Source organism: Lagopus leucura, unplaced genomic scaffold (genome assembly GCF_019238085.1).
Source record: "Lagopus leucura isolate 7727_CA_CO unplaced genomic scaffold, USGS_WTPT01 Super-Scaffold_760, whole genome shotgun sequence".
NCBI classification, from domain to species: domain Eukaryota; kingdom Metazoa; phylum Chordata; class Aves; order Galliformes; family Phasianidae; genus Lagopus; species Lagopus leucura.
The window spans coordinates 12722692-12741709 of NW_024962257.1; the positions used below are offsets into that span (position 1 = coordinate 12722692).

General features: G+C 42.5%; 1 protein-coding gene across 1 annotated transcript in view; it reads left to right on the forward strand.

Moving 5' to 3' along the window:
- The window catches only part of LOC122176147 (dynein axonemal assembly factor 8-like), a 76753-nt gene that overhangs the window by 11549 nt on the left and 46186 nt on the right, over positions 1-19018 (forward strand). Inside the window, exons 7-9 of the mRNA XM_042864459.1 lie at positions 8199-8390; positions 10963-11130; positions 15268-15462. Of these exons, the coding sequence (XP_042720393.1) occupies positions 8199-8390; positions 10963-11130; positions 15268-15462 (555 nt within the window). The remainder of the gene's footprint in view (positions 1-8198; positions 8391-10962; positions 11131-15267; positions 15463-19018) is intronic.

Consider the following 19018-nt stretch of genomic DNA (forward strand, 5'->3'; position numbering starts at 1 on the left):
GATGCATCCTAAAGATTTGCCTTAACAGGCAAAGCAAAGAATTCTGGCCTTAGAAGCCTTTGTTGTGAACAACTTCCTTTACGTGGCAGTGTGCTTGCTTGCTCTTTGATTTCTCAGAGTAATTGATGTTATAGAAGTGTGTGCTTTGGCACTGTTAGAGTACAGTTAAGGCAAGTTAGGAACTTTACACCCTGCTGACACCACTCCTGTGCATACAGCCAGAGCAGTTAAAAATGGCATATGCTCACCCTGCTTTAATAACCTCTTGTCTGCTTCAGCAGGTTTCTCAAGCCTCAGACCTGCATCTAGGCTCGGAACCAGGAAACTCTCCTTCTGTACTGAACACAGCAGGACCACCAAAATGCCATATTTTCCATTTAAATTTCCGCACAGACCCAGCCTGCTTGTTTTGCAGAAGTTCCCACCTTTGTTTGTTGCATTTTCCAGTTCTGGATTGAATGGGTACTCAAGTCCTTCCAAAGAAGAGACTGTTTGTTTGTTTTTTTAGTGTTGTTTCTCTGCTGCGAGTTTGAAAGGCCCCAGGAAAATGTGAAATATTTAGTCCTTTATATTCCCTGGCACATCTTGGAGATGATTAAAATGAGTTTAGGCTTATTATCTAATGTACTTATGGATGATCTCGACAGACTCGTTGTTGCTTAAGGCAGAGGTTAATCTAAGTAAAAAGAATAGTTTCCAGAATTACATGCACGAACCTGCTGCCAGTAGAGGTCCTAAACACTCCTCTATTTACATTGCAGAATGCTTCAGGTTAAACTTAAAGAGAAAGCAATAAAATAAAACGTCCATGAGCTAATATCTATTTTTTCCTGTAGAAGAGGGCAGGAGGAGAAAGATTCTGGTGTATCTTGTGTCTTTTTTGGGTCTTGTTGTTTGACAGGTCCTGTGTGTGTTGGCAGGAGGGATAGCTAGCATGAGGTCACAAGGCATACGAGCAGGTACCAGTCACATTTATGCACTTAGGGCAATACTTTCTGCCATGCACGTCTGGGAACTCAGAACTCCCAGTGTAATCTCACAGATGTGATCTGTGTTGATATTTGTAACCAAAAGGAGGCTGAATGCAGCCCTCTGTTTCTCTAAGTGGCTGTGCAGGCATGGCTGATATGGCTGTAATACTGTTGTTAAATAAGCCTTGTGGTTTAAATGCATTCCTAGATTTTCTCATGCCCTGTTGTTTAGCGTTACCATTTGGATTGGACTACAGCCCTACGCTGAGGGATAAGCTCAGTCATGGCTTGTAAACACATTATTACAGAAATAATTACAGAAACATTATTCTTAGTGGCAGGGCTGTTGAAAGGAATCCAAGGCTTTATCTGAAATTACCAAGTGGAAGAATCCTGCAGTTATTTTTACTGCAAAACCAAAAGCTCTGCCCAGCTGTGTGCAAAGCACCTGGAGTAACTACCAGATTCAGTAGAGGTTGTAAGCAACTAGCAGCTCTCAAAATCACAGATAACCCGTGTTAATTCTGCAGGGCAGTGAACAGGTCCAAAGAGTTGCAAGTATATGGCGTTCTGTAGCTGGATGCAGGATCACAGAGCCTGTGTGACAAGCTGGATACACTCTAAATTGGAAGCTGATGTGTTGAAGAGTGCTGTGACTGGAGAAGGAGTTGAGACAGCATAGTTAGCTCCTCTCTTTTTTTTTTTTTCCTGTGGATTTCCATAGGATACCAGGTCAATGTACATAAAAAGATGAATTTATCACAGTTAAGTGATAAAATGAATCTCCTGGAGTATCAAACTAGAGCCCTGCCACCAGTATTTAAAGCCAGCCATGCCAGGAGCACGTGCCAAACAGCAGCCTCACTTCCAGGTGGCTGAGGACCATTCTGTGCCCTGTGCAGTATTTCAAAGTGACTGTACAGCTTCCTTCCCTGCTGCATGTACGGCACGTTTTGTTTGAGAGGCAGCTGGAAATGAGCTGAAGAACAAAGGAGGAAGGAACAGAAATGAGTTTCAAAAGTGTCTTGATAATTTTACACCATTCCTTTTCAAAGTGTGTTACAGGCTTTTGATAATTAGTGTTGTTACAGAGTAACCAGGATAAGGAAACGTTTCGCTCACTTTGCAGTTTCATAGAGAAATCCATCCCAGAGCCAGGAGTAAATTCTCAGTCCTAATTCCCAGTCCTGCCCTCACATGAGATCTGTAATTAAGCTTCTTATTTATTTCAGCTGCTGTTTGTTAACCACAAGCAGGAACTCAGTAGAGCAGGAGCTTTTTGTTCCATGTGCTTGGAACACCAGCACAGCAAGGCTCTGAATCCCTTTATGTAAACGCCAATTGTGGTAAAGACACTGCTCGTTTTCAATGGTTCTGTCTCAGAAAGCAAACAAAATCAATGGGATTCAGCGCTACTTTGATTTAGATTTTAGAGCAGTTTTCAGTGTTTGTTTACCTGAGGAGCTGAGCCCTTTGTCAGACACTTTTCCCATGTCTAGCAAATATAGAAGTGTGTAAAACAGCAGCATCTTACTGTTCACTTGTGCCAGGTATGTGCATGTTTTTAGCTGCACTCAGATTTGTTGCCGTTTATACTTCTTTGTGTCTGTGTGAATATATTTAGGTGAAAAATACCCATTTCTAAACATTTTTTTTGTTAACATACTTCATTACCACACAAATGCTCTGTGTTCTCAGGAGTGTTAGAATTATGCTGGCATTGTCTTCAGTCATCTGAAAACTAGGCTGGTATTTGACGCATGCTCCTAGCAGGCGTGAAGAACTCATTAGCACATAGAATGTTCTAATTATTTCAAGGAGCAATTCTGTCAAGGAAGTCGTAGTCACTCCCTGCTTTCCCCATCACTGCTGACTGATAGGTGTTCTTTTTTCATTCATGGGATTACGATCTAGTGATGTCAGGCTAACTAGGGATGTGCATTAGCTGGTTGTGTAAGATAGTAACAATATTCCAGATCCAGGATAAAGTGAGAAATGACAGAAGTCACGCTGGCATGTATGAGAGAGTAAGCATGACAAGGGCAGTGCTGTGAGCTCGCATTAGGAGTACTGACAGCACAGCCAGGAGTGAGCAGGTTAGGACAGACAGCCTAGTCTAAAGGAAAAGATTCTTCTTTGGAAGCAAATGCTTGTTTTGATAGCAGAATAAATGTATAATGAATTTTGGTCCAAAAAGCCTTCTGCTGCCTGTGATCCTGAATGACCACACAGTCGTGCTCCTGACCACACTCTTTGATAATGCATTCCTTGGGCTGTGTCCTTGACTCTTATGCCAGAAGGTTTATACGTTTTCTGCTAGCACAGATGAGCTATTAATTCTAGTGAAGTGGAAGAAAATTTCCTTATAGGGAATTGAGACAAGGATAATATGGACAGGGTGGGAAGAGATTGCTGTAGAACACGGCTGTGTTTTTAGCCAGAAATATAACTGATCCTACCTGCCAGCACTGTGGTGGATGTAACGCTGCTTTAGGTGGCATTTCCAGTTGGCAGTGCTCAGATGGCAGCAGCATAAGAAGGTGTGCATAGTGAATTTTGCTGTCTGTGGCGCTTGTGCCAAGCAGAGCTTAGTGTCACATCTGTGTGTTACCTCTGAATTGTGCTCCTGTATGCAGTAATTTCTGCTGATGTTTCTCTCTGACGATTTGCCCTGTGCTTCAGCAGAAGCAATGGCTGGCGTTAGCTCCTCTGTGGTGCCAGGAATGAATGAGGAGTTCCTCTGAATCAGGAGGCATTGTATTCTCTATGGCCAAAATTAAGATTAACTATTCAAAATACGAAGAAAATTCTCAGCGAAGAAATATTCTTCGTTATTTTTAACTTAACCTCACACAATATGTAATCCCCTGGCTGGAGATCTACAGCGATCACAGTAAATCATGCTTCCATCATTCACCTCTTTGAATTCCTACAATCTTACTCTGGCAGAGTGATCTGCTTTGGAGGATCGTTCCTCCTCCATTTTGGCAATCTGAAGCCCAGTTCAAGTCAGAAGATTTCAACAATATTTTGCCACCATCGTATTTTTCAGGTCCATAACCTCAGCACGTTTGATATTCAGAAGCCATTCGTGCTATATAGAGTGAATCTAGTAAAAATTGCATTAGCAGAAAGACCATTCAGCCCATTAACATCAATCATACTCTCCTTTTTGTTATTAAACGCTGCCTTCATGCTTACAGCATGCTCTGCCAGTTGCGTACAGGGAACGCAAATACTTTCCTCATTCTCATCCATTGCTTCCACTTGGCAACGACCAAGCAGTTCTTTGAAGGGTTTCAGGGTTTATTCCACAACTTACTGCAGAATTTCAGATAATCTAGCAGATGGCATTGTCATCGTTTTTCCATCCCCACAGAATGAAAATGAACAAGCACGTGGTATTTCCAATACGTCTCCATTGAATGCAGGATTTTTTTAGACACCATGAACCAGTGTTATCTGCTTTGGTTTAGGGAGAGAGGTGGAAATGTGAAATGTATCCTAACTATCTACTGTCCTACATTAATTCTATGGAGAATAGATGGGTAACCACATAATCAGCATGCTTGTGTTTTGTACTGTGAGCTCTGCCCACTGCAAAGCAGGAACAATTTCAGCAGAAGAGCATAAGAGCACAGAATTTTCATTAGAGAAATTAGCTGGAGCTGCTGAAGTACCTTGAAATCGGTTCACATTTACAAACGCACAGCAGATGTATCCTTTGGCAGAAGATTTCTGCAGTCAGTAATTTGCCATTCATCAGGGATTGCCTCTGAAATCTGTGATCCAAGCTAGGGTGCGGATGACATGGGAGGATAAATTTAGACGTGGCTGAAAACAATTATTTTGAGTAAGCCTCTAGCCAATGAGAGTAAGATTCCTTCTCCTATTCCTCTCCTCCCCCCTCATTCACCTCTTCCAGAGAAGAAGGAGGAGACTTTGTAGGCATAACTTAACCTGTTTTGCACACAGGGGATGCTTTGATTTAGCTCTTGCTGCTGTAGGGTCTTCTCAGCATAGTAGGAAGTAGCTTTTGAATGTGGTATCTTCCTTCAGCATTAGCATCAGTTGAGCTTGTATTGCAAAAGGTGCTAGAAGGGAAACGCTGAGGTTTTCTTTAGCTCCAAAAGCAAAACTGGCTGTAAAAAGTTTGCTTCTCCCTGACCTGCCTTTCCACTGGGGGATAACCCTCAGGCTGGGTGAGCTGACTCTAATGAGAAACACTGCTTGCTTTCTTAGGTCTCTCTGAAATATCTAAGTGAACTTCCCAGCTGCGTGCTGTAGTGCGGTTTTCAGCAGCAGTTGGATGGCAACTGCTGGTGGTTGCTCTCAGCCCTGTGCCTAACTGGGAACCAGCAGAACAGCCTGAGCCGCCCCTCAGTCACTCCACCCTCGAACAGCTTTGATGTTTCCCACTTTTAGGACAACAGAGCTGTTTGTCCAATCCAGTGTGGAAGCATAGAAAAAGCAATGCCAACTGGTCTTTTCAAAACCTATCAACAAAAGCATCATTTAACCAATTAGAGCTGTTTTATTAGAAACAAAATGACATTAATCTTGGCTGACAAACTTGCCTCTACTAAGCTTCAGCTTGCTGTGGTTATAAACAGCTCCAATTAAAAAAAAAAAAAGAAAAGAGAGAGATAAAATAGCACTTGTTAGATGATTGATCCCTTCAGATGGTGTCTTTTGAGGTTTTTTTTTTAGTGATGTAGTTTATTTTGGGGCTGTGCCTCCTTGTGCATAAATTCAGCACTTCTGTAGCTGCATGCTGCAAGATATGGGTATCCCTAAAGTATCTTGCAACTCATTTCACACTTTTTGGTGTGGTTTTTTGGTGTTTTTTTTTTGGGGGGGGGGGGGGGGAAGGAGGAATTACTCCAATTTTTCTATGAAGTGACAGAAAGAAGCATGCTGTTCTTTGGCTGCATGGTGTGCTGGTGTTGCTTCTTGCGCTGTTCTCGTATTAAGGTGGACGAGGATGGAACTGAGTGTGAAGGGACATTAGAAAACCAAGCTGAAGAGTTGTAAGCAGCAATATTGTAAACTGCAATTGCAAAAATAAAATAGCAAGCGCTTTGGAAATAGGGAATTTTATCTTATTTACTCCGTGGTAATTGCTGGTACTTGAGTGCCATCAGCTGCGAGCCTGTGTGTGATTGACAGCACAATTCTAGCCAGAGCAGCCAAAAATAGCCCAGGATTTGAGTCATTTTTGTCTTTTTTACAATCTAATACTGTCACAAAAGCTAGCGTAGTGTGTAGAGAAATTGGACTCTCTTATAGATAGACTAGGGTAATGGGTCTAATTGGCCAATGCTGAGGGAAGGCATATTAAGAAAGCACTTAATGTCACTGACTTAAGCAGTTCTTGCCTGCAGTTAGGTAGAATGAGCTCCTTTTCAGTTTTTCGTTCATTAATATTTCTGCAATTAACTTTCATGCCTCAGTCCTTGCTGGAGTAAGGAGGCTGACAGAGGGAGGAAAGGGGGAGGAGCAGCAGCATTCAGAACCTCACTGCTCTCAGGAGGAACCTCAATAAGCAGAGAACTGCAATTCTTAGTAAACTTTCTGATCGAAATCCTGTGCTGGTGGGCCAAACGAGTTTGGAATAGTTTGAAATTGCTGCTTATGCATCAGTAGATGCTGGTTTAATCTGTAGCTCTGGAGTCGCTGCCTGTCACTTATGGTGCTGCCAACGTGCTTGTTGAGACAGGAAGGAGAAAGCACTTCTTCAATACAGAATGCAGAAGGAAGCCATACTTTCCTGAAAATCTCCAACTTTCATTTCAAGCCTCTTTCTTGGAGAACTGTGGTGGTGTTTCCAAAGCCCTGTTAGCTGCTCAGGGCTACATCAGTGGTGCAGATCTGCAGCATCAGAACGTTTGTGACTGTTTAGTACTAATTGCAATTTTCATTTGGTGCTTTTAGGTGGCACTGTGTCTGTGGCAGACACGTTAGCAGCAAAATAACTGGGCAACACGGTAGGTCTGCTTGTGAACGTAGCTTTAATTGGATTTAGCTTATTTTGCTCCCAAAGTGAATTCGGGTAAATCAAATTAAGGTTAATTTGGTGTAAGGGTGTGGGCAGGCATCGTCATTAAGGGCTCCTTGGAGCACCTGAGAACACAAGTGCCCAGCTGCTCCTCAGCACCCTTCTGCCCTCACTGTGCTTTTGCTGTGCTCACAGAACGGGGTGCTTGCTGGGCTCGCACTGTGCTAGGTCATTTCAGATGAATTTTCTCACCTCAATTAGCAGTTCAGTCTGTTGGCTGATTGCATTGACGTGCATGGGAGACGTGGTCACGGTGCACTTTGCTGACCCTGCACTGGGGAGCACAGCCTTCATGTGATGCTGTAACAAGTAGCTGGGAAACAGTTACACCAGAAACAGCTCCAGCTCTTTGTAAATGAGTACCTGCCATACCCCTAGAATGAACGCTCACAGGGCGCCTTGGGGAGGCCCTTAGGGTCCTTAGTAAAGGATCATAATTGTTGAGAAGCAACACTCTTATGTATACTGGAAATTAATTCTGATTTTGAGACTAGCTTCCTAATTTACAGGAGGAATGTCGTGGCAGCAGAATAGAGATAGAAATAGCAAACCAGCTAACAGTTACAGCAGCAGCTACTGCATCTTTGGATAAAGAATGGAGATCCCATAAACTATAATCTCACAACTCTAGCTTGGGGTTGTTTGCTAAAGAATAGGTCCCAAAGGAGAGGGATTTGCATCCTGAATAACCAAGTATCAATGTTAAAGTAGAGAAAAGAAATGAGTTCAGCAAAATGTAACATCATCTGTGAATGAGGCATGTGAGATGAAGCAGAAAATAATGGAGAATTTTGACACTTCTGTCATGATTGTTTTGAAAGTGTTTCACTGATTAAAAAAAAAAAATTAACGCTGAATCTTAAAGAATGTAAAATAAATTTGATCAAACTACATTCAGCTGTGACCACCTGGTCTTCCATTTAAGCAGCAGTATGAGACTAAATGAAGGTAACAGCTCTCCAAGAAAATCTGGGGTGTTCCAGAAAGTGTCCCTGATATAATGACCCACCTTCTATGGCTTCTGCTTCCTCCCTAATAAATACTCACTAGATATTAATTGCCCCTCTCCTGTGCTGACAACGCGTTTAATTCATCTGGGATAATGAATACAGTTCCAGTAATCCAAATTAAATTCATTTTCTTATTTTTTTTATTTTTATTTTTTACAGGAAATCTCTTATCTGCCAGTTGTTGACAGGTTGCCTGGACCAGACAGTGTGAGAGATGAAGAGCTGCTGCTGACAGTTTGGCTGTGGAGTTGTGGCCAGGTACCCGCAGATGAGAGCAGTGGGTGCATGCATAGCACTGCACTGAGAGCAGCTGCCTTCTACCATGCCCTCATGACATGGCTTCTGTCCCTGGTGAGTACATGCAGTGACAGTGCACAACAGAAGCTTCTGCGTGACAAAGGACGTGCTTTTCCCTCCAGTGAAAAGGTTCTTGAAATTACCTTTTTCCAACAGCTGCAGAACAGCTCAGCAAAGGGGAGGTGATGTCCTAACTTGCCCTAAAATAAGTAAACCAAGTTCCAGCTGGATCACACCTGTATTTTACAAAGAGCATGGTGCCACAAGTAAAATTAAAAAGAAATGTTTTCATTTTTTGTTTTTTTTTTTTATAGTGGTGAGCTAAATTAAAAATAATCAGAAGCAACCAGTGAAAGCAGAGGACTAGTTATTGTCCTCATCCAAACAGTCATTTCTTTTGCTTTCCTCACAACTTCTCGTTAAGAACAGATCCTTTCTGAAAGTGAAGGGAGCTGTAAGTAAGCGATGGTCTGTTTCATCTTAATTGTCCTTTGGTTCACACCTTTTTCTCTTCCAAAGAAAACCCCTTTTCCTCACTTCTATTAATCTGTTGTTACTCTTTTCTTCTAGGGGAAGAAATAAAACAAACCTTTTTCTTTTCCTTCCCCCACCCCTCCTGGGTTGTTGGCCTCATTCTTTTCCCTGCTTAAAGACACTGATGTATCAATTCATGCACTCAAGGTAAATTTCACCCTGAGTGGACAGCACGCACATGGCTTTTAAGTCACTTAAACTCCACTTAAACACTATTAATTGTTAATGATGTTCAAGCTTCCATTAAAACTTTGCTAACATTCTGTAATGTTAGTTCAGTACTAACGAAAATTGCCACTTGAGCAGCCCCAGAGTCTGAATCTTCCATTCAGAAAACAGTTAGCTCATGAGCAGCTGAAGTGTGAGCTTTCTTCCCTTTACTCCCACATAAAAATCCTGAGCTCTGATTTGCAGCAGCTCTCTCCAAGCATGAAAGGGTATCTCAGCCTCCAGGGCTCAGTGTTGCTTGCTGGGACTGTAGGGTCAAATGTTGTGATGGACTTTGTGCCTCATACAAACTGGGATAAAAGCCACAAATTGATTTCATAGAATTGTAGCATATCCTGAGGTTCCCAAACAGCTGTTGGATAGCGGTGAGAAAGAATCTGCTTTTCTTCATTGAAAGAGAAGTTCAAGCATTTTAGACCCAATTCTTACCTGCGTCTGTGTAATCCCACTGTCTTGCTGGTTTCCTGGCACGTATAAATCAACATATCTGTATTGATTTTCTTGAAGATATGTTGATTTCTAACAGTGGAGAACATAGTCTTCCAAACATGAACATTCCCCTGTAGCAGAATTGCTATGGAAGTTCCTTTGCAAAACCACTGTTGAAAGCAGTCAAGGATTTGGTAGTGCTATTATGGGTGATGCCACTGACCCATACAGCACTTTGAAAATGCACTCCTGCCCTGTGCTAAGAACATATTTTTAAAGGCACTCATCTCACTGTAAGTAGCTTTGTTTTATGTATGCAGTAAATACAAAGCTGTTAATTAATCTAGAGATCATAGCAATGGTATAAACCATGACAAGGCTCAAGTGCTTTCTGTGTTCACCAGAACCCTGGCAAAGAATTGCAATCCTTTAATGCAGACTTCATCTAGCACATGATGTGGGTGAGGGGTCTTTGTCTTATGTGGCTGCTTCTCTTGCTAGGCTGCTTTGATTGCCTGTGTGTAATGTTCACATACTTCTTTGCACTCTTTCTCCTGCTACCCAGGTCTTGGGATGCTTTGCAGCACTATGATGCCTCCCCAGGCTGTCTCATTCATCTTTTCTGTCTCTTTTTCAGCCCAGTTTCTGATGTATTCTGCTCTACTTTGGGCAGCGTTATGAGCCAATCAGTTTTCTATTCTCCTGAAGCCTTGTGTTTGGTGCTAAACTGGTATCTTTAGAAGGTGGTGGGATTGGCAGAGGTCCCTTTTGGGTCTAAAACGAGGGGATAGATATGTGTATTGGTAGATAGAATGCCTCTCACAGAGGAGTACAGGTGAGAAAATCCATCAAAAAGGAATTGCCTCAAGTCTATCTACAATGTGGTTTCACTGGATTGGGACTGATAAGGCTTTGACCATTAGTAATCACTTATATGAGCGATGAAGTCTTATTCTAAAGCCTGTACTAGCTCCTCAGAATGATGTAATCAATTAGCATTGATTTTCTTGAATTAAGTTTGTATTATCTCATTACAGTTAATAAAGGCAGCACACAGCACCACTGTGACATGAATGGGCAGTGTTGACAGGAACTCTGTTCTCAGTTCTTGCTTCACTTGGGAGGAAATGTAGGTTCTTCCTTTCACGTAGTGAAACTGGTGGAAGTTAGAGTGTGCAAGTTATGGGAGTCCTTGCTGACAAAATAAATCCTCTGACTTACCAAAGCCTACATGTTATTCCTATTTAATTTGTTGTTATTGATTTTTCTATTGGCTAAGCCTCAGCCTAATCCACTAATCAAGTGAGAGTGTTCCCCGGATTATTATACGTTATGTGGCTCTACTTAAAAGCAACAGAGCAAGATAAGGGGGTTATCTTCAGCCTCTAAGTACAGCCATCTGTAAAAATGAAATTCTGTTCTAATGGATTTACAGGTACCTCCAGTGAAAATGAAAGGTGGACCCAAGGCTCCATTTCAGGCAGTATGTCTGCAGCAGACCTGGCAAGAGGACGGATTGGCCCTGTCTGCTTGTGTAATGCCAACAGATGAATCTCCAACCCAGGACTTGATGCTGATTAAAGAAAGGTTAAAGAAGATTAAAGTAAGGAGCATTTAAATGTGCAAGTTGTGCAGAACTGCCATAGGGTGTTACCACTACCTTTCACTAAGAACCAGGCTTGAGTATGCCAATTTAAGCTCAAATCTCAGTGAGCCAGGATAGAAAAGTGTAAGTGCTGCTCTAAATTAGAATGAAGCCCAGTACTGTGGGAACTGAAGGACTGCTTGCAGCTAATTGCCAGCTCAAGCTGCCCTCGGTTATGTTGTGCAGATGAGAAACCAACTCTATATAGCAGTCTTTTGTTTCTGCTGCTCATTAACTGTTAATGTGTTTTTTGGTGGCTGTAACCTCATGGTGCAGAGATTTGCCTGGGTCCAGAGGAGACCTATCTTTGACATGTATTATGTTTTGTGCTGTTATTTTTTAACCACGTGAAGAATGTGAATTATGAGAGGGAATACTGTCTTGCTATTCAAACTCCCAAGAGACAGGACCCAGAGAAAGGACCTGAGATCCTGTTCCTTCTGTCCTGCTAGACTACAGAGTCTGTCTTGCACAACGAAACAAGCTGAAAGGTCTAGCACAAGCTGAAATCTAGCCTGTGTAGGTGACACGTTGTAACATAAGGCACCATATGAGCTTGTGTCCTGAAAACAGGGAAGATATGATATAGCAACTCTGGGCCATAATTTGTTGGTTCTGTTTCTTGACACCTGATTTGGACAAGAATGATTCTCTGAGCACCTTGATGCATCTGTTTTGTTTTCCTCTTGTAAATACTGCTTGTTAGGTGCTGCCCTGAGACCTTCTGTGGCCTTGCTAATCCTGCCTGGTGCAGACACCTACACCTATGTTGTATTGATGGAAGATATATCAGGTGCATTGGGTGAACAGTGATCTTTGCATACCTGTGATCTCCCACAAGTCACTTGCATGAATAATGTTCCTGTTATTGAATAGACTTACCTGAGATGCTTGCCATGTGCTTTGTTGGGTATGCAAGCATCTCCCAGCTCACTCAAAGCAACCCTTGTAACTTTGGCAAACTGGGGCTGGGTTTTCTATTCCTACCCAACATAATTCTTAAGTAGAAGAAGAGGTATGAACATGTTTTAAAAACATGCTTAAGCTTTCCTTGTTCAGCTGCAGCAAGCATTCTTTGCTTGCAACTGCCTGCCTACGAGCAGTACAGATTGAATTTCCCATGATGTATCATAAAGTATGACAGCTGTGGCTCCAGTGTCACACAAGTGAATGATTGATGCTGCCAACGAATGTCGTGATTAAAATACTACTGGAAAAAAACCAACCCCAAAACAATAAGCAACTTTTCTGTCATTGTTCATCCATCTCTTGGCAAAAGCCCCAGGGCTAATGAGAGAGAGCACCCTGCTGGACTGGGCGAGGGCTTGATGTTGGTTGCTGTCGAAGGTGACCGAGTTCAAGCAGCATTCTGTGAAACAAAGAAAATGGAGGAACAGAGACTGACCTGCCTTCAGTCTGTTTGCCTTCTTGCTCTCTAATTTCAAGAGGGGAGTTGGCCAAGGCATCAGAGTTGTTGAGCACTGAGTGTGCTCAATGTATCCAGTGTCAAGAAATTGAATGACCTGAAGCTGCAAGCTCAGGTTGCACTGAAGGTTTGGTTGGAGCTGGGCAGGGTTGTATCACTGGTTGGCAGAATGAGCCATTCGAGTTTCCAGTCCTTGTATAAATTGTAAATGCTGTTTTACTGCCCTGTTTACAGCCATGGACAGTGCTGTTGAGTTCAGCTGGTATGGGGGAGAGGTGAACGTGCCACTCATTCCAATGGTGTTGCTCGAAGCAAGAGTGTGTAACGGAGGTTTTCTCTCATTAGAAGCTCTACTGGATGTCGTTGTGATAACAATGGCTTTTGTCAGTTTTGCTTTCTTGAGGCATTTGTAAAGCTGCTGCTCTTTCCCCAACAGAGATTTAAGTTGATAGGAACAACAGAAGTCCTTCAGAAATGTCAGCCACAGCAGAGACAAACAGAAAACAACAGCAGCTCATTCCGTCTCCCCATGAGCTGTTGTTGGAGAGAAACATGGCAGGCTTTACTTTCCTCACACAGGTCTTCAGTCCCGTGCTGTAGAGTTAATGTAGAATGTTTTAATGGTTGAACTGGCTAACAAAATTCTTCTGTTGTGACACTTACTGGTTCTTGTTGTCTCTTACGGCACAGTGAGAACCAGTTACTTGCTTTACCTTCAAAATATGAATAGTCAGGAAAAATAACTGTTCCTAAGCATTCTTGATACATCTACTGACTAAAAGAATGCTGGAAGGTTCCCGTTGTTTTCTAGATTATGATGAAGACACGTCAAGTAATGTCAATTTTAACTGATAGCATTATGACAAATTGATGTTCTAATGTTTGCAATGTGCAGAGTCCATATTCAGTGCTGAAGATGGACACTCACAGACTGCACACAACACATTAGATGCAGATACTAGGAAAGAAGTGTCCAACTTTGTTTCTCTGTATCTCGCTGACAGCAGCAAAATGACAGTTGTCCATAGATTTTCTTCAGAATGCAATGTGAATGTGATTTTTACAGCAGACACTGGGTTGCTGGTCTACAAGCCTGAGGAGCTGATTGTATTGGGAGGGCAAGTTTTCACTTTCTGCAGCTTTCCTCACTGATAATGCCTAAGCCTGATGTGGCTGAACATCCTGAGTGCATCTTTCACACGAATTTACCACTGGTTTCTCAGGGAAAAAGCTGTCTAAAGATCAGCTTTTGGCTTATTCGGTTACAATGGCATCCATTCCTTTATTGAGGGTTTCTGCAAGGTTTTATTCAGCATACATCATTCTGGATGGTGTGTTTGTTTGCCTTGTTTTTATTTATTTAGTCTTCCTTCCAAACAACTGATGACATTGAGGCACATTAGAATATTCCTGCGTGTTTTTGGTTTCTTGGGTTGTTAGAACAAATGCTTATGCACTCGCCTCTTGTGATTTCTGCATGCACATTGAGTTGTGTTTACAGGCACGTGTGATGGGAATTGGATTTGTACAGAGAATGCTTTCTAAGAATCTGCTCAGCATTCCCAATGAGGCACGTTAACACATGGTGCTGCTCTGCACACGTGGATCGTTTGATGGCTCGGGTGGTTTGGAAGAGCTCATGATCTCCATTGCTGGATCTGGGGGCTTTTTTGCAGACCTTCACTGCCTGAGCTCTCCTTTCTGGCTGCTGTAATAGATGAGGTAGAAAAAATGCTTTGCATAATTGCTGCTTCTGTTCATTTCTGACTGGGCCTCATTGAGGTCACAAATTTTGTTCTAATTAGGAACCAACTTGCAAGAACAAAGGGCTTAGAGGGGAGGTTAAATGATGGAAGAATGTAACAAAGCCACACAGTTTTCAATATTAATGCTATTATCAATCTTGAAAATATTTATTAATTTCAGGATTTTTAGTTTTTATCCTTATGAAACCCTTTGCAAATCAATGTTTTGTTGTGTTTGACTGCTTTATAGTCCTGTTTATGACATTTTCTCCCTCTTCAATATGGTATATAAAGTGATTCAGAATAATACTGGTGGGCCGACAGATGTCACAAGCCTGTTATTTTGTACCAGTGTCTTACTATGAACTCTCCCATCATCATCTATGATGGAGTTTTGTAGCTGAGCAGTCTGAGTGTATCAAGGACTCTGATTAGCAGTGCTGCTAACCATCCTCTGCCCTTCACCAGAGGGGTCTTAGAGACAAGTCTGTATGGGAGCACGTCCCCAGATTGATGGGGGAGCCTTTCCATGCAGGCATGACTGACTGGTGTGGACAGCATTTGCTCTCAAGCTCCATCACCGGTGTCAGAAACCCAAGCAGTGTCAGGCCTTCAGTTCTGTCTCTGGACCTGGAAGTGGAAACTTTTATAGTTTTGCAGCAGAACTGGGGGAGGAGTGCATTTTCTGTGGGTAAGGGGCCAACTTTAGAAGCTCTGGGTGTGGGGATGGAGGTTGTGATGGTTTGGGAGGCTACAAGTTAAATGAAGATTTGGGTTTGGAGGCATTGAAATGCAGTTGTGTGGTAAATGCACGAGGTTGGGATTGTTGCAGACAGAAAGAGCTGCTGCAGGTACATGGTGCAGCACAGAGCAGGAAGCCTCTGCTGCCATCACTGATGCATTTTAATTGGTGATTCTTTGCAGACTAAAGAAGATCTCCAAGAAATGTCCATTTCTTACCAGAGGATTTCTGAATTTCTATCCCTTATATGGCTTCCAGATGTTACCTGGTGGAGAGCAGGACTGTGCAGTTGCTTCCAAAGCCACCTATATCCACTTCTTCCTGAAATTCCCTCTGCCCTGCTCAGTTACATCCCTACTGTTAATCCTGATCCTCAGGTACTGTATACAAATGCTTGGACTTGATATTTTTTTTCCTTCCTGTGTCCAGTAGAATTCATCCTCCTGCATTACAGATACTTTTGTTTGGTTTAGCTGAGGGCTGAGACCTCTTTGAAAGTAAATGCTTGTAAGCAGTGTTGATTTTTTGCACGGATGTGTATGAGATTACAAGGAGACAGCACTGCCTGAGATCAAGTGGTTAAAATCGCTTGCCTAGAAGTGCCTGGAAGAACATTCACCACCTCACGCTATTCAGAAGTCGAATGATCAACTTTTCACTTCTGTGAGCTTAGCAAGTGCTCCATAAGAGGCATTCAAAGGAGTGAACCCTTCCAGTGATTCATGTGCTTTGTGCTAATTGGAGGAGCTAATTCCTCACCAGATATCAAACGCTGCTATTAGGCCTCTATCCTACATAGTTCAAATATTTGCACTAGGTTTTCAAAGAATCTGTGAACACTACCTGATTTCTATGCCTTTTGAGGAATTGTTCTACTTGCCCATGACATCATCAGCACTGAGTTCATGATTTTTTCCCAGTGTTCCTAAATCCTGAAAAAATCAGGAGATACAATTCTAGGTAATGGTAAAGACTGCAATTCTGGTTCACAACAAAGTTTAGTTCTGAAAATAATGTAGCACAACAACTTTCCAGTAATCCCCCAACCTGATTGAGATTGCTATTACAATGTGAGAATCAATGCCATAAAGCTTAGGAGCTTAGCAGTGCACTTAGCAATTTGCCTAAAGGTTTATCCCACTTCTGTGAAGGGAGAGGAAGCTTAATATTGTTGATTTGCAGTCACTGTAGCTTTCAAGTACAGGCAAGTGCAATAAAGCGAGCTGACGTTCTTGTAAAAGATAAATCTGCTGTATACTTGTAAAGCATCATTGAAAACTGGGCTTTTATGCAAATCCCCTATTAGGGGAATTATAAATCATTAGGAGTTGAACAGCGAGATAGCTGGCACTTTCTGGAGGTGGATCTTTGCCTTGATGCCATTGAAAGTGGAAGTCAATTTAAAGGCCACGTTCTCTTCCTATGCTCAAACCCTCCGTGCCACCCGGGTTTCCAGAGTGGTGTTACACTGTGACCACTCTGTATCACAGCTGCTTAATAGATGTCTTGCAGTTAAATAGGAAGGCTGCCTTCTCTGAGCAAGGCGCAATGAGCCGGATTGTCAGCAGGCAGCAGCTAACCCTGATGTCTGCCCTGAAGCTTCACAAAGTGCTACCAGCTGAGAATGTTCCCCAGCCTCATTAAAATACCACCAGTGTGAGTTCTGTACTGAAAATTCAGGATCGTATTTTTAACTTCATTGCTTTGAAGACTTTGTTCAAGGCCTGTGATTATAGGTTTTCATTTTTCTTTATTTATTTTGGGGTGATGTATACAAACCTGAATTGATCAAGGACTCAGTACTGGCTGTTGGAAAAGCAAGCAGTGAATGCCCAGCTTGCTTCGTGTGAAGCACAAGTCCTGAGGAGCGGAGGAAACAAATGGGTAAGGGAGGAGGGAAGAGGAACACCAGGTAGAACTGCTGTCTGCTTGTGTACTGACTAACTGTGTGTGGCTTTACAAGCAATTGGTAGTAGTAATTGCAATTACATTTAAGCACTTTGTTGGACTGTAAGCCAAGGTCTTGCTCTTAGCCGATTGTTCTAGTGTTTTCTCTTCAGTCCGTTCTGAACTTGGAACAGGTTGCTTTCTTTCTTGCTGTCTTTCTTTCAGGCTTTCTTATTAATACAGGATATACAGCCTATCAACCTGCACTAATTGACTTTAGATATGGAGAGTAAACTCACAGAGCATGAAAACCCCGGGTTAGGAATGACATCATCCTCATAGATGACGTTAACTGTGACATTCCTTGTCAGCAAAAGGAGAACTGTGCCAAAATGACATAGAGATACTTCTTGTTAAGCCTTAGAATGCAAACCTTAACCTTGTGGACACAGGAGATGCATGGCCAGCACTGGTGTTCGTGTGCCTCTTCTCATTTGTTTCAATACTGTGTGCTAGGTTCTGTTGTACTCTTCACAGTGTTCTGGACCCTGGGACTCTTGCCCAGGGTGCAGCCCTAACTCCCCCCAGCAGCATATATATGTATGTGTATATATATATATGTGTATCTAAGCTCCAGAGAAATGCTTTTGTTGTACTTCCTGGGGATTAGTTTCCTATGTGCTCCTTCTTCAGTTAGTTTCCCTCCTGACTTCCAGCACAAGGGTTGTTTCATCTTCTTTTTTAGACAGTAGTGCCAGTTAAAGGCAGGTCTACACAAAGTTCCCTCTTTGCTTTTCACTGAAGCAAAACTCTGTTGTTGTTGTTGTTATTATTATTATTATTATTATTATTATTATTTTAAGCAGTTTTGGCTAAGCATGGATAAGAATTCCAGAACTGGATCCAGGACACCAAATTTGCCTTGATGTTGCAACTCAATGCTGTGAAAATCTTTACATGGCAGAGGCTGAACTAACAGGAAGTTTGATGTGTGGGTGAGGGCTTCCAAAATGTGCAGCAGCTCTTTCATATGGTATTTCTGTAACACAGATGCAAACTTAGGGGATTTTCCTGCTGGCTGGCAAGTAGGTGGCACCTGTGTGTTACCAGAAGATCTCTACGTGTAGATCCACGCAAGACTGAAACAGCAACGTTGTTCTGCTACGTGGTTGATGAGATTACAAATCACTTCATGCTATGGCATGGGTTCATCGCTTGTTCCTTTGTGCATTTACGGCACCTAATGTGGACATGGGTGTGTTAGTCTTTGAAGACAGAGTGAAGGGCATTTCAAAACGGTATTCCAGATCCACTGATGGTGACAGTGTGCACAAGGTGACCTTTCCAGTTCAGGCACTCAAGTTAAATCCTTGTCTGGGATGTTCCAGCTCTCTAAATTGCATGGAAAGAGGAAAGCTGCTCGATGTGAAACTTCAGTGCCAGCAACAAATCTCCCAGGAGATGCAGCAGAAACAATGCTTGTGCAACATTCAAAGCAAGAGTGGAAAACAATCTGACAAACTGAGATGCCTCAACAGAATAACCCGGGTCATGCAAAGAAACTTTCTGGGTTCTTTACTTTTGCCTGGAAATGAGGATTCCAAACCAAACCTTTCCACTGGTTCCAGAACCTTCTAGAGGAGAAGCTGGAGGGGAAAAAAAGACATAGAAAGGATTACTTTCACCTGTCATGTTTCCTTCTGCTCCTCTCCATACAATACATCCTGTAGGAAATGTACACCTGTTATTTTGTATTTTACACTGAGCCTGACAAGAAGACCCTGAGCTGTACAGTTTGGATACTGTGATATTGTTTCTGTGCTGAGCATCGTGGCTGCTGAGCGTGATGCCAAAGCTTCAAGGACTTGATCACAGAGCTGCTGAACAGAGCGTTAGAGTGCTGGATAGGTGCATGAGGGAGGCAAAGGACCCAGAACAACACCTCCACATCTGTTTGCCCAAATGAAAGAGTCACTGGGGTGTTGAGACTTGCATCGTGGTATGCATTGGCCCCTATGACCTACAGCTCATCCAGGGTGAAGTGGT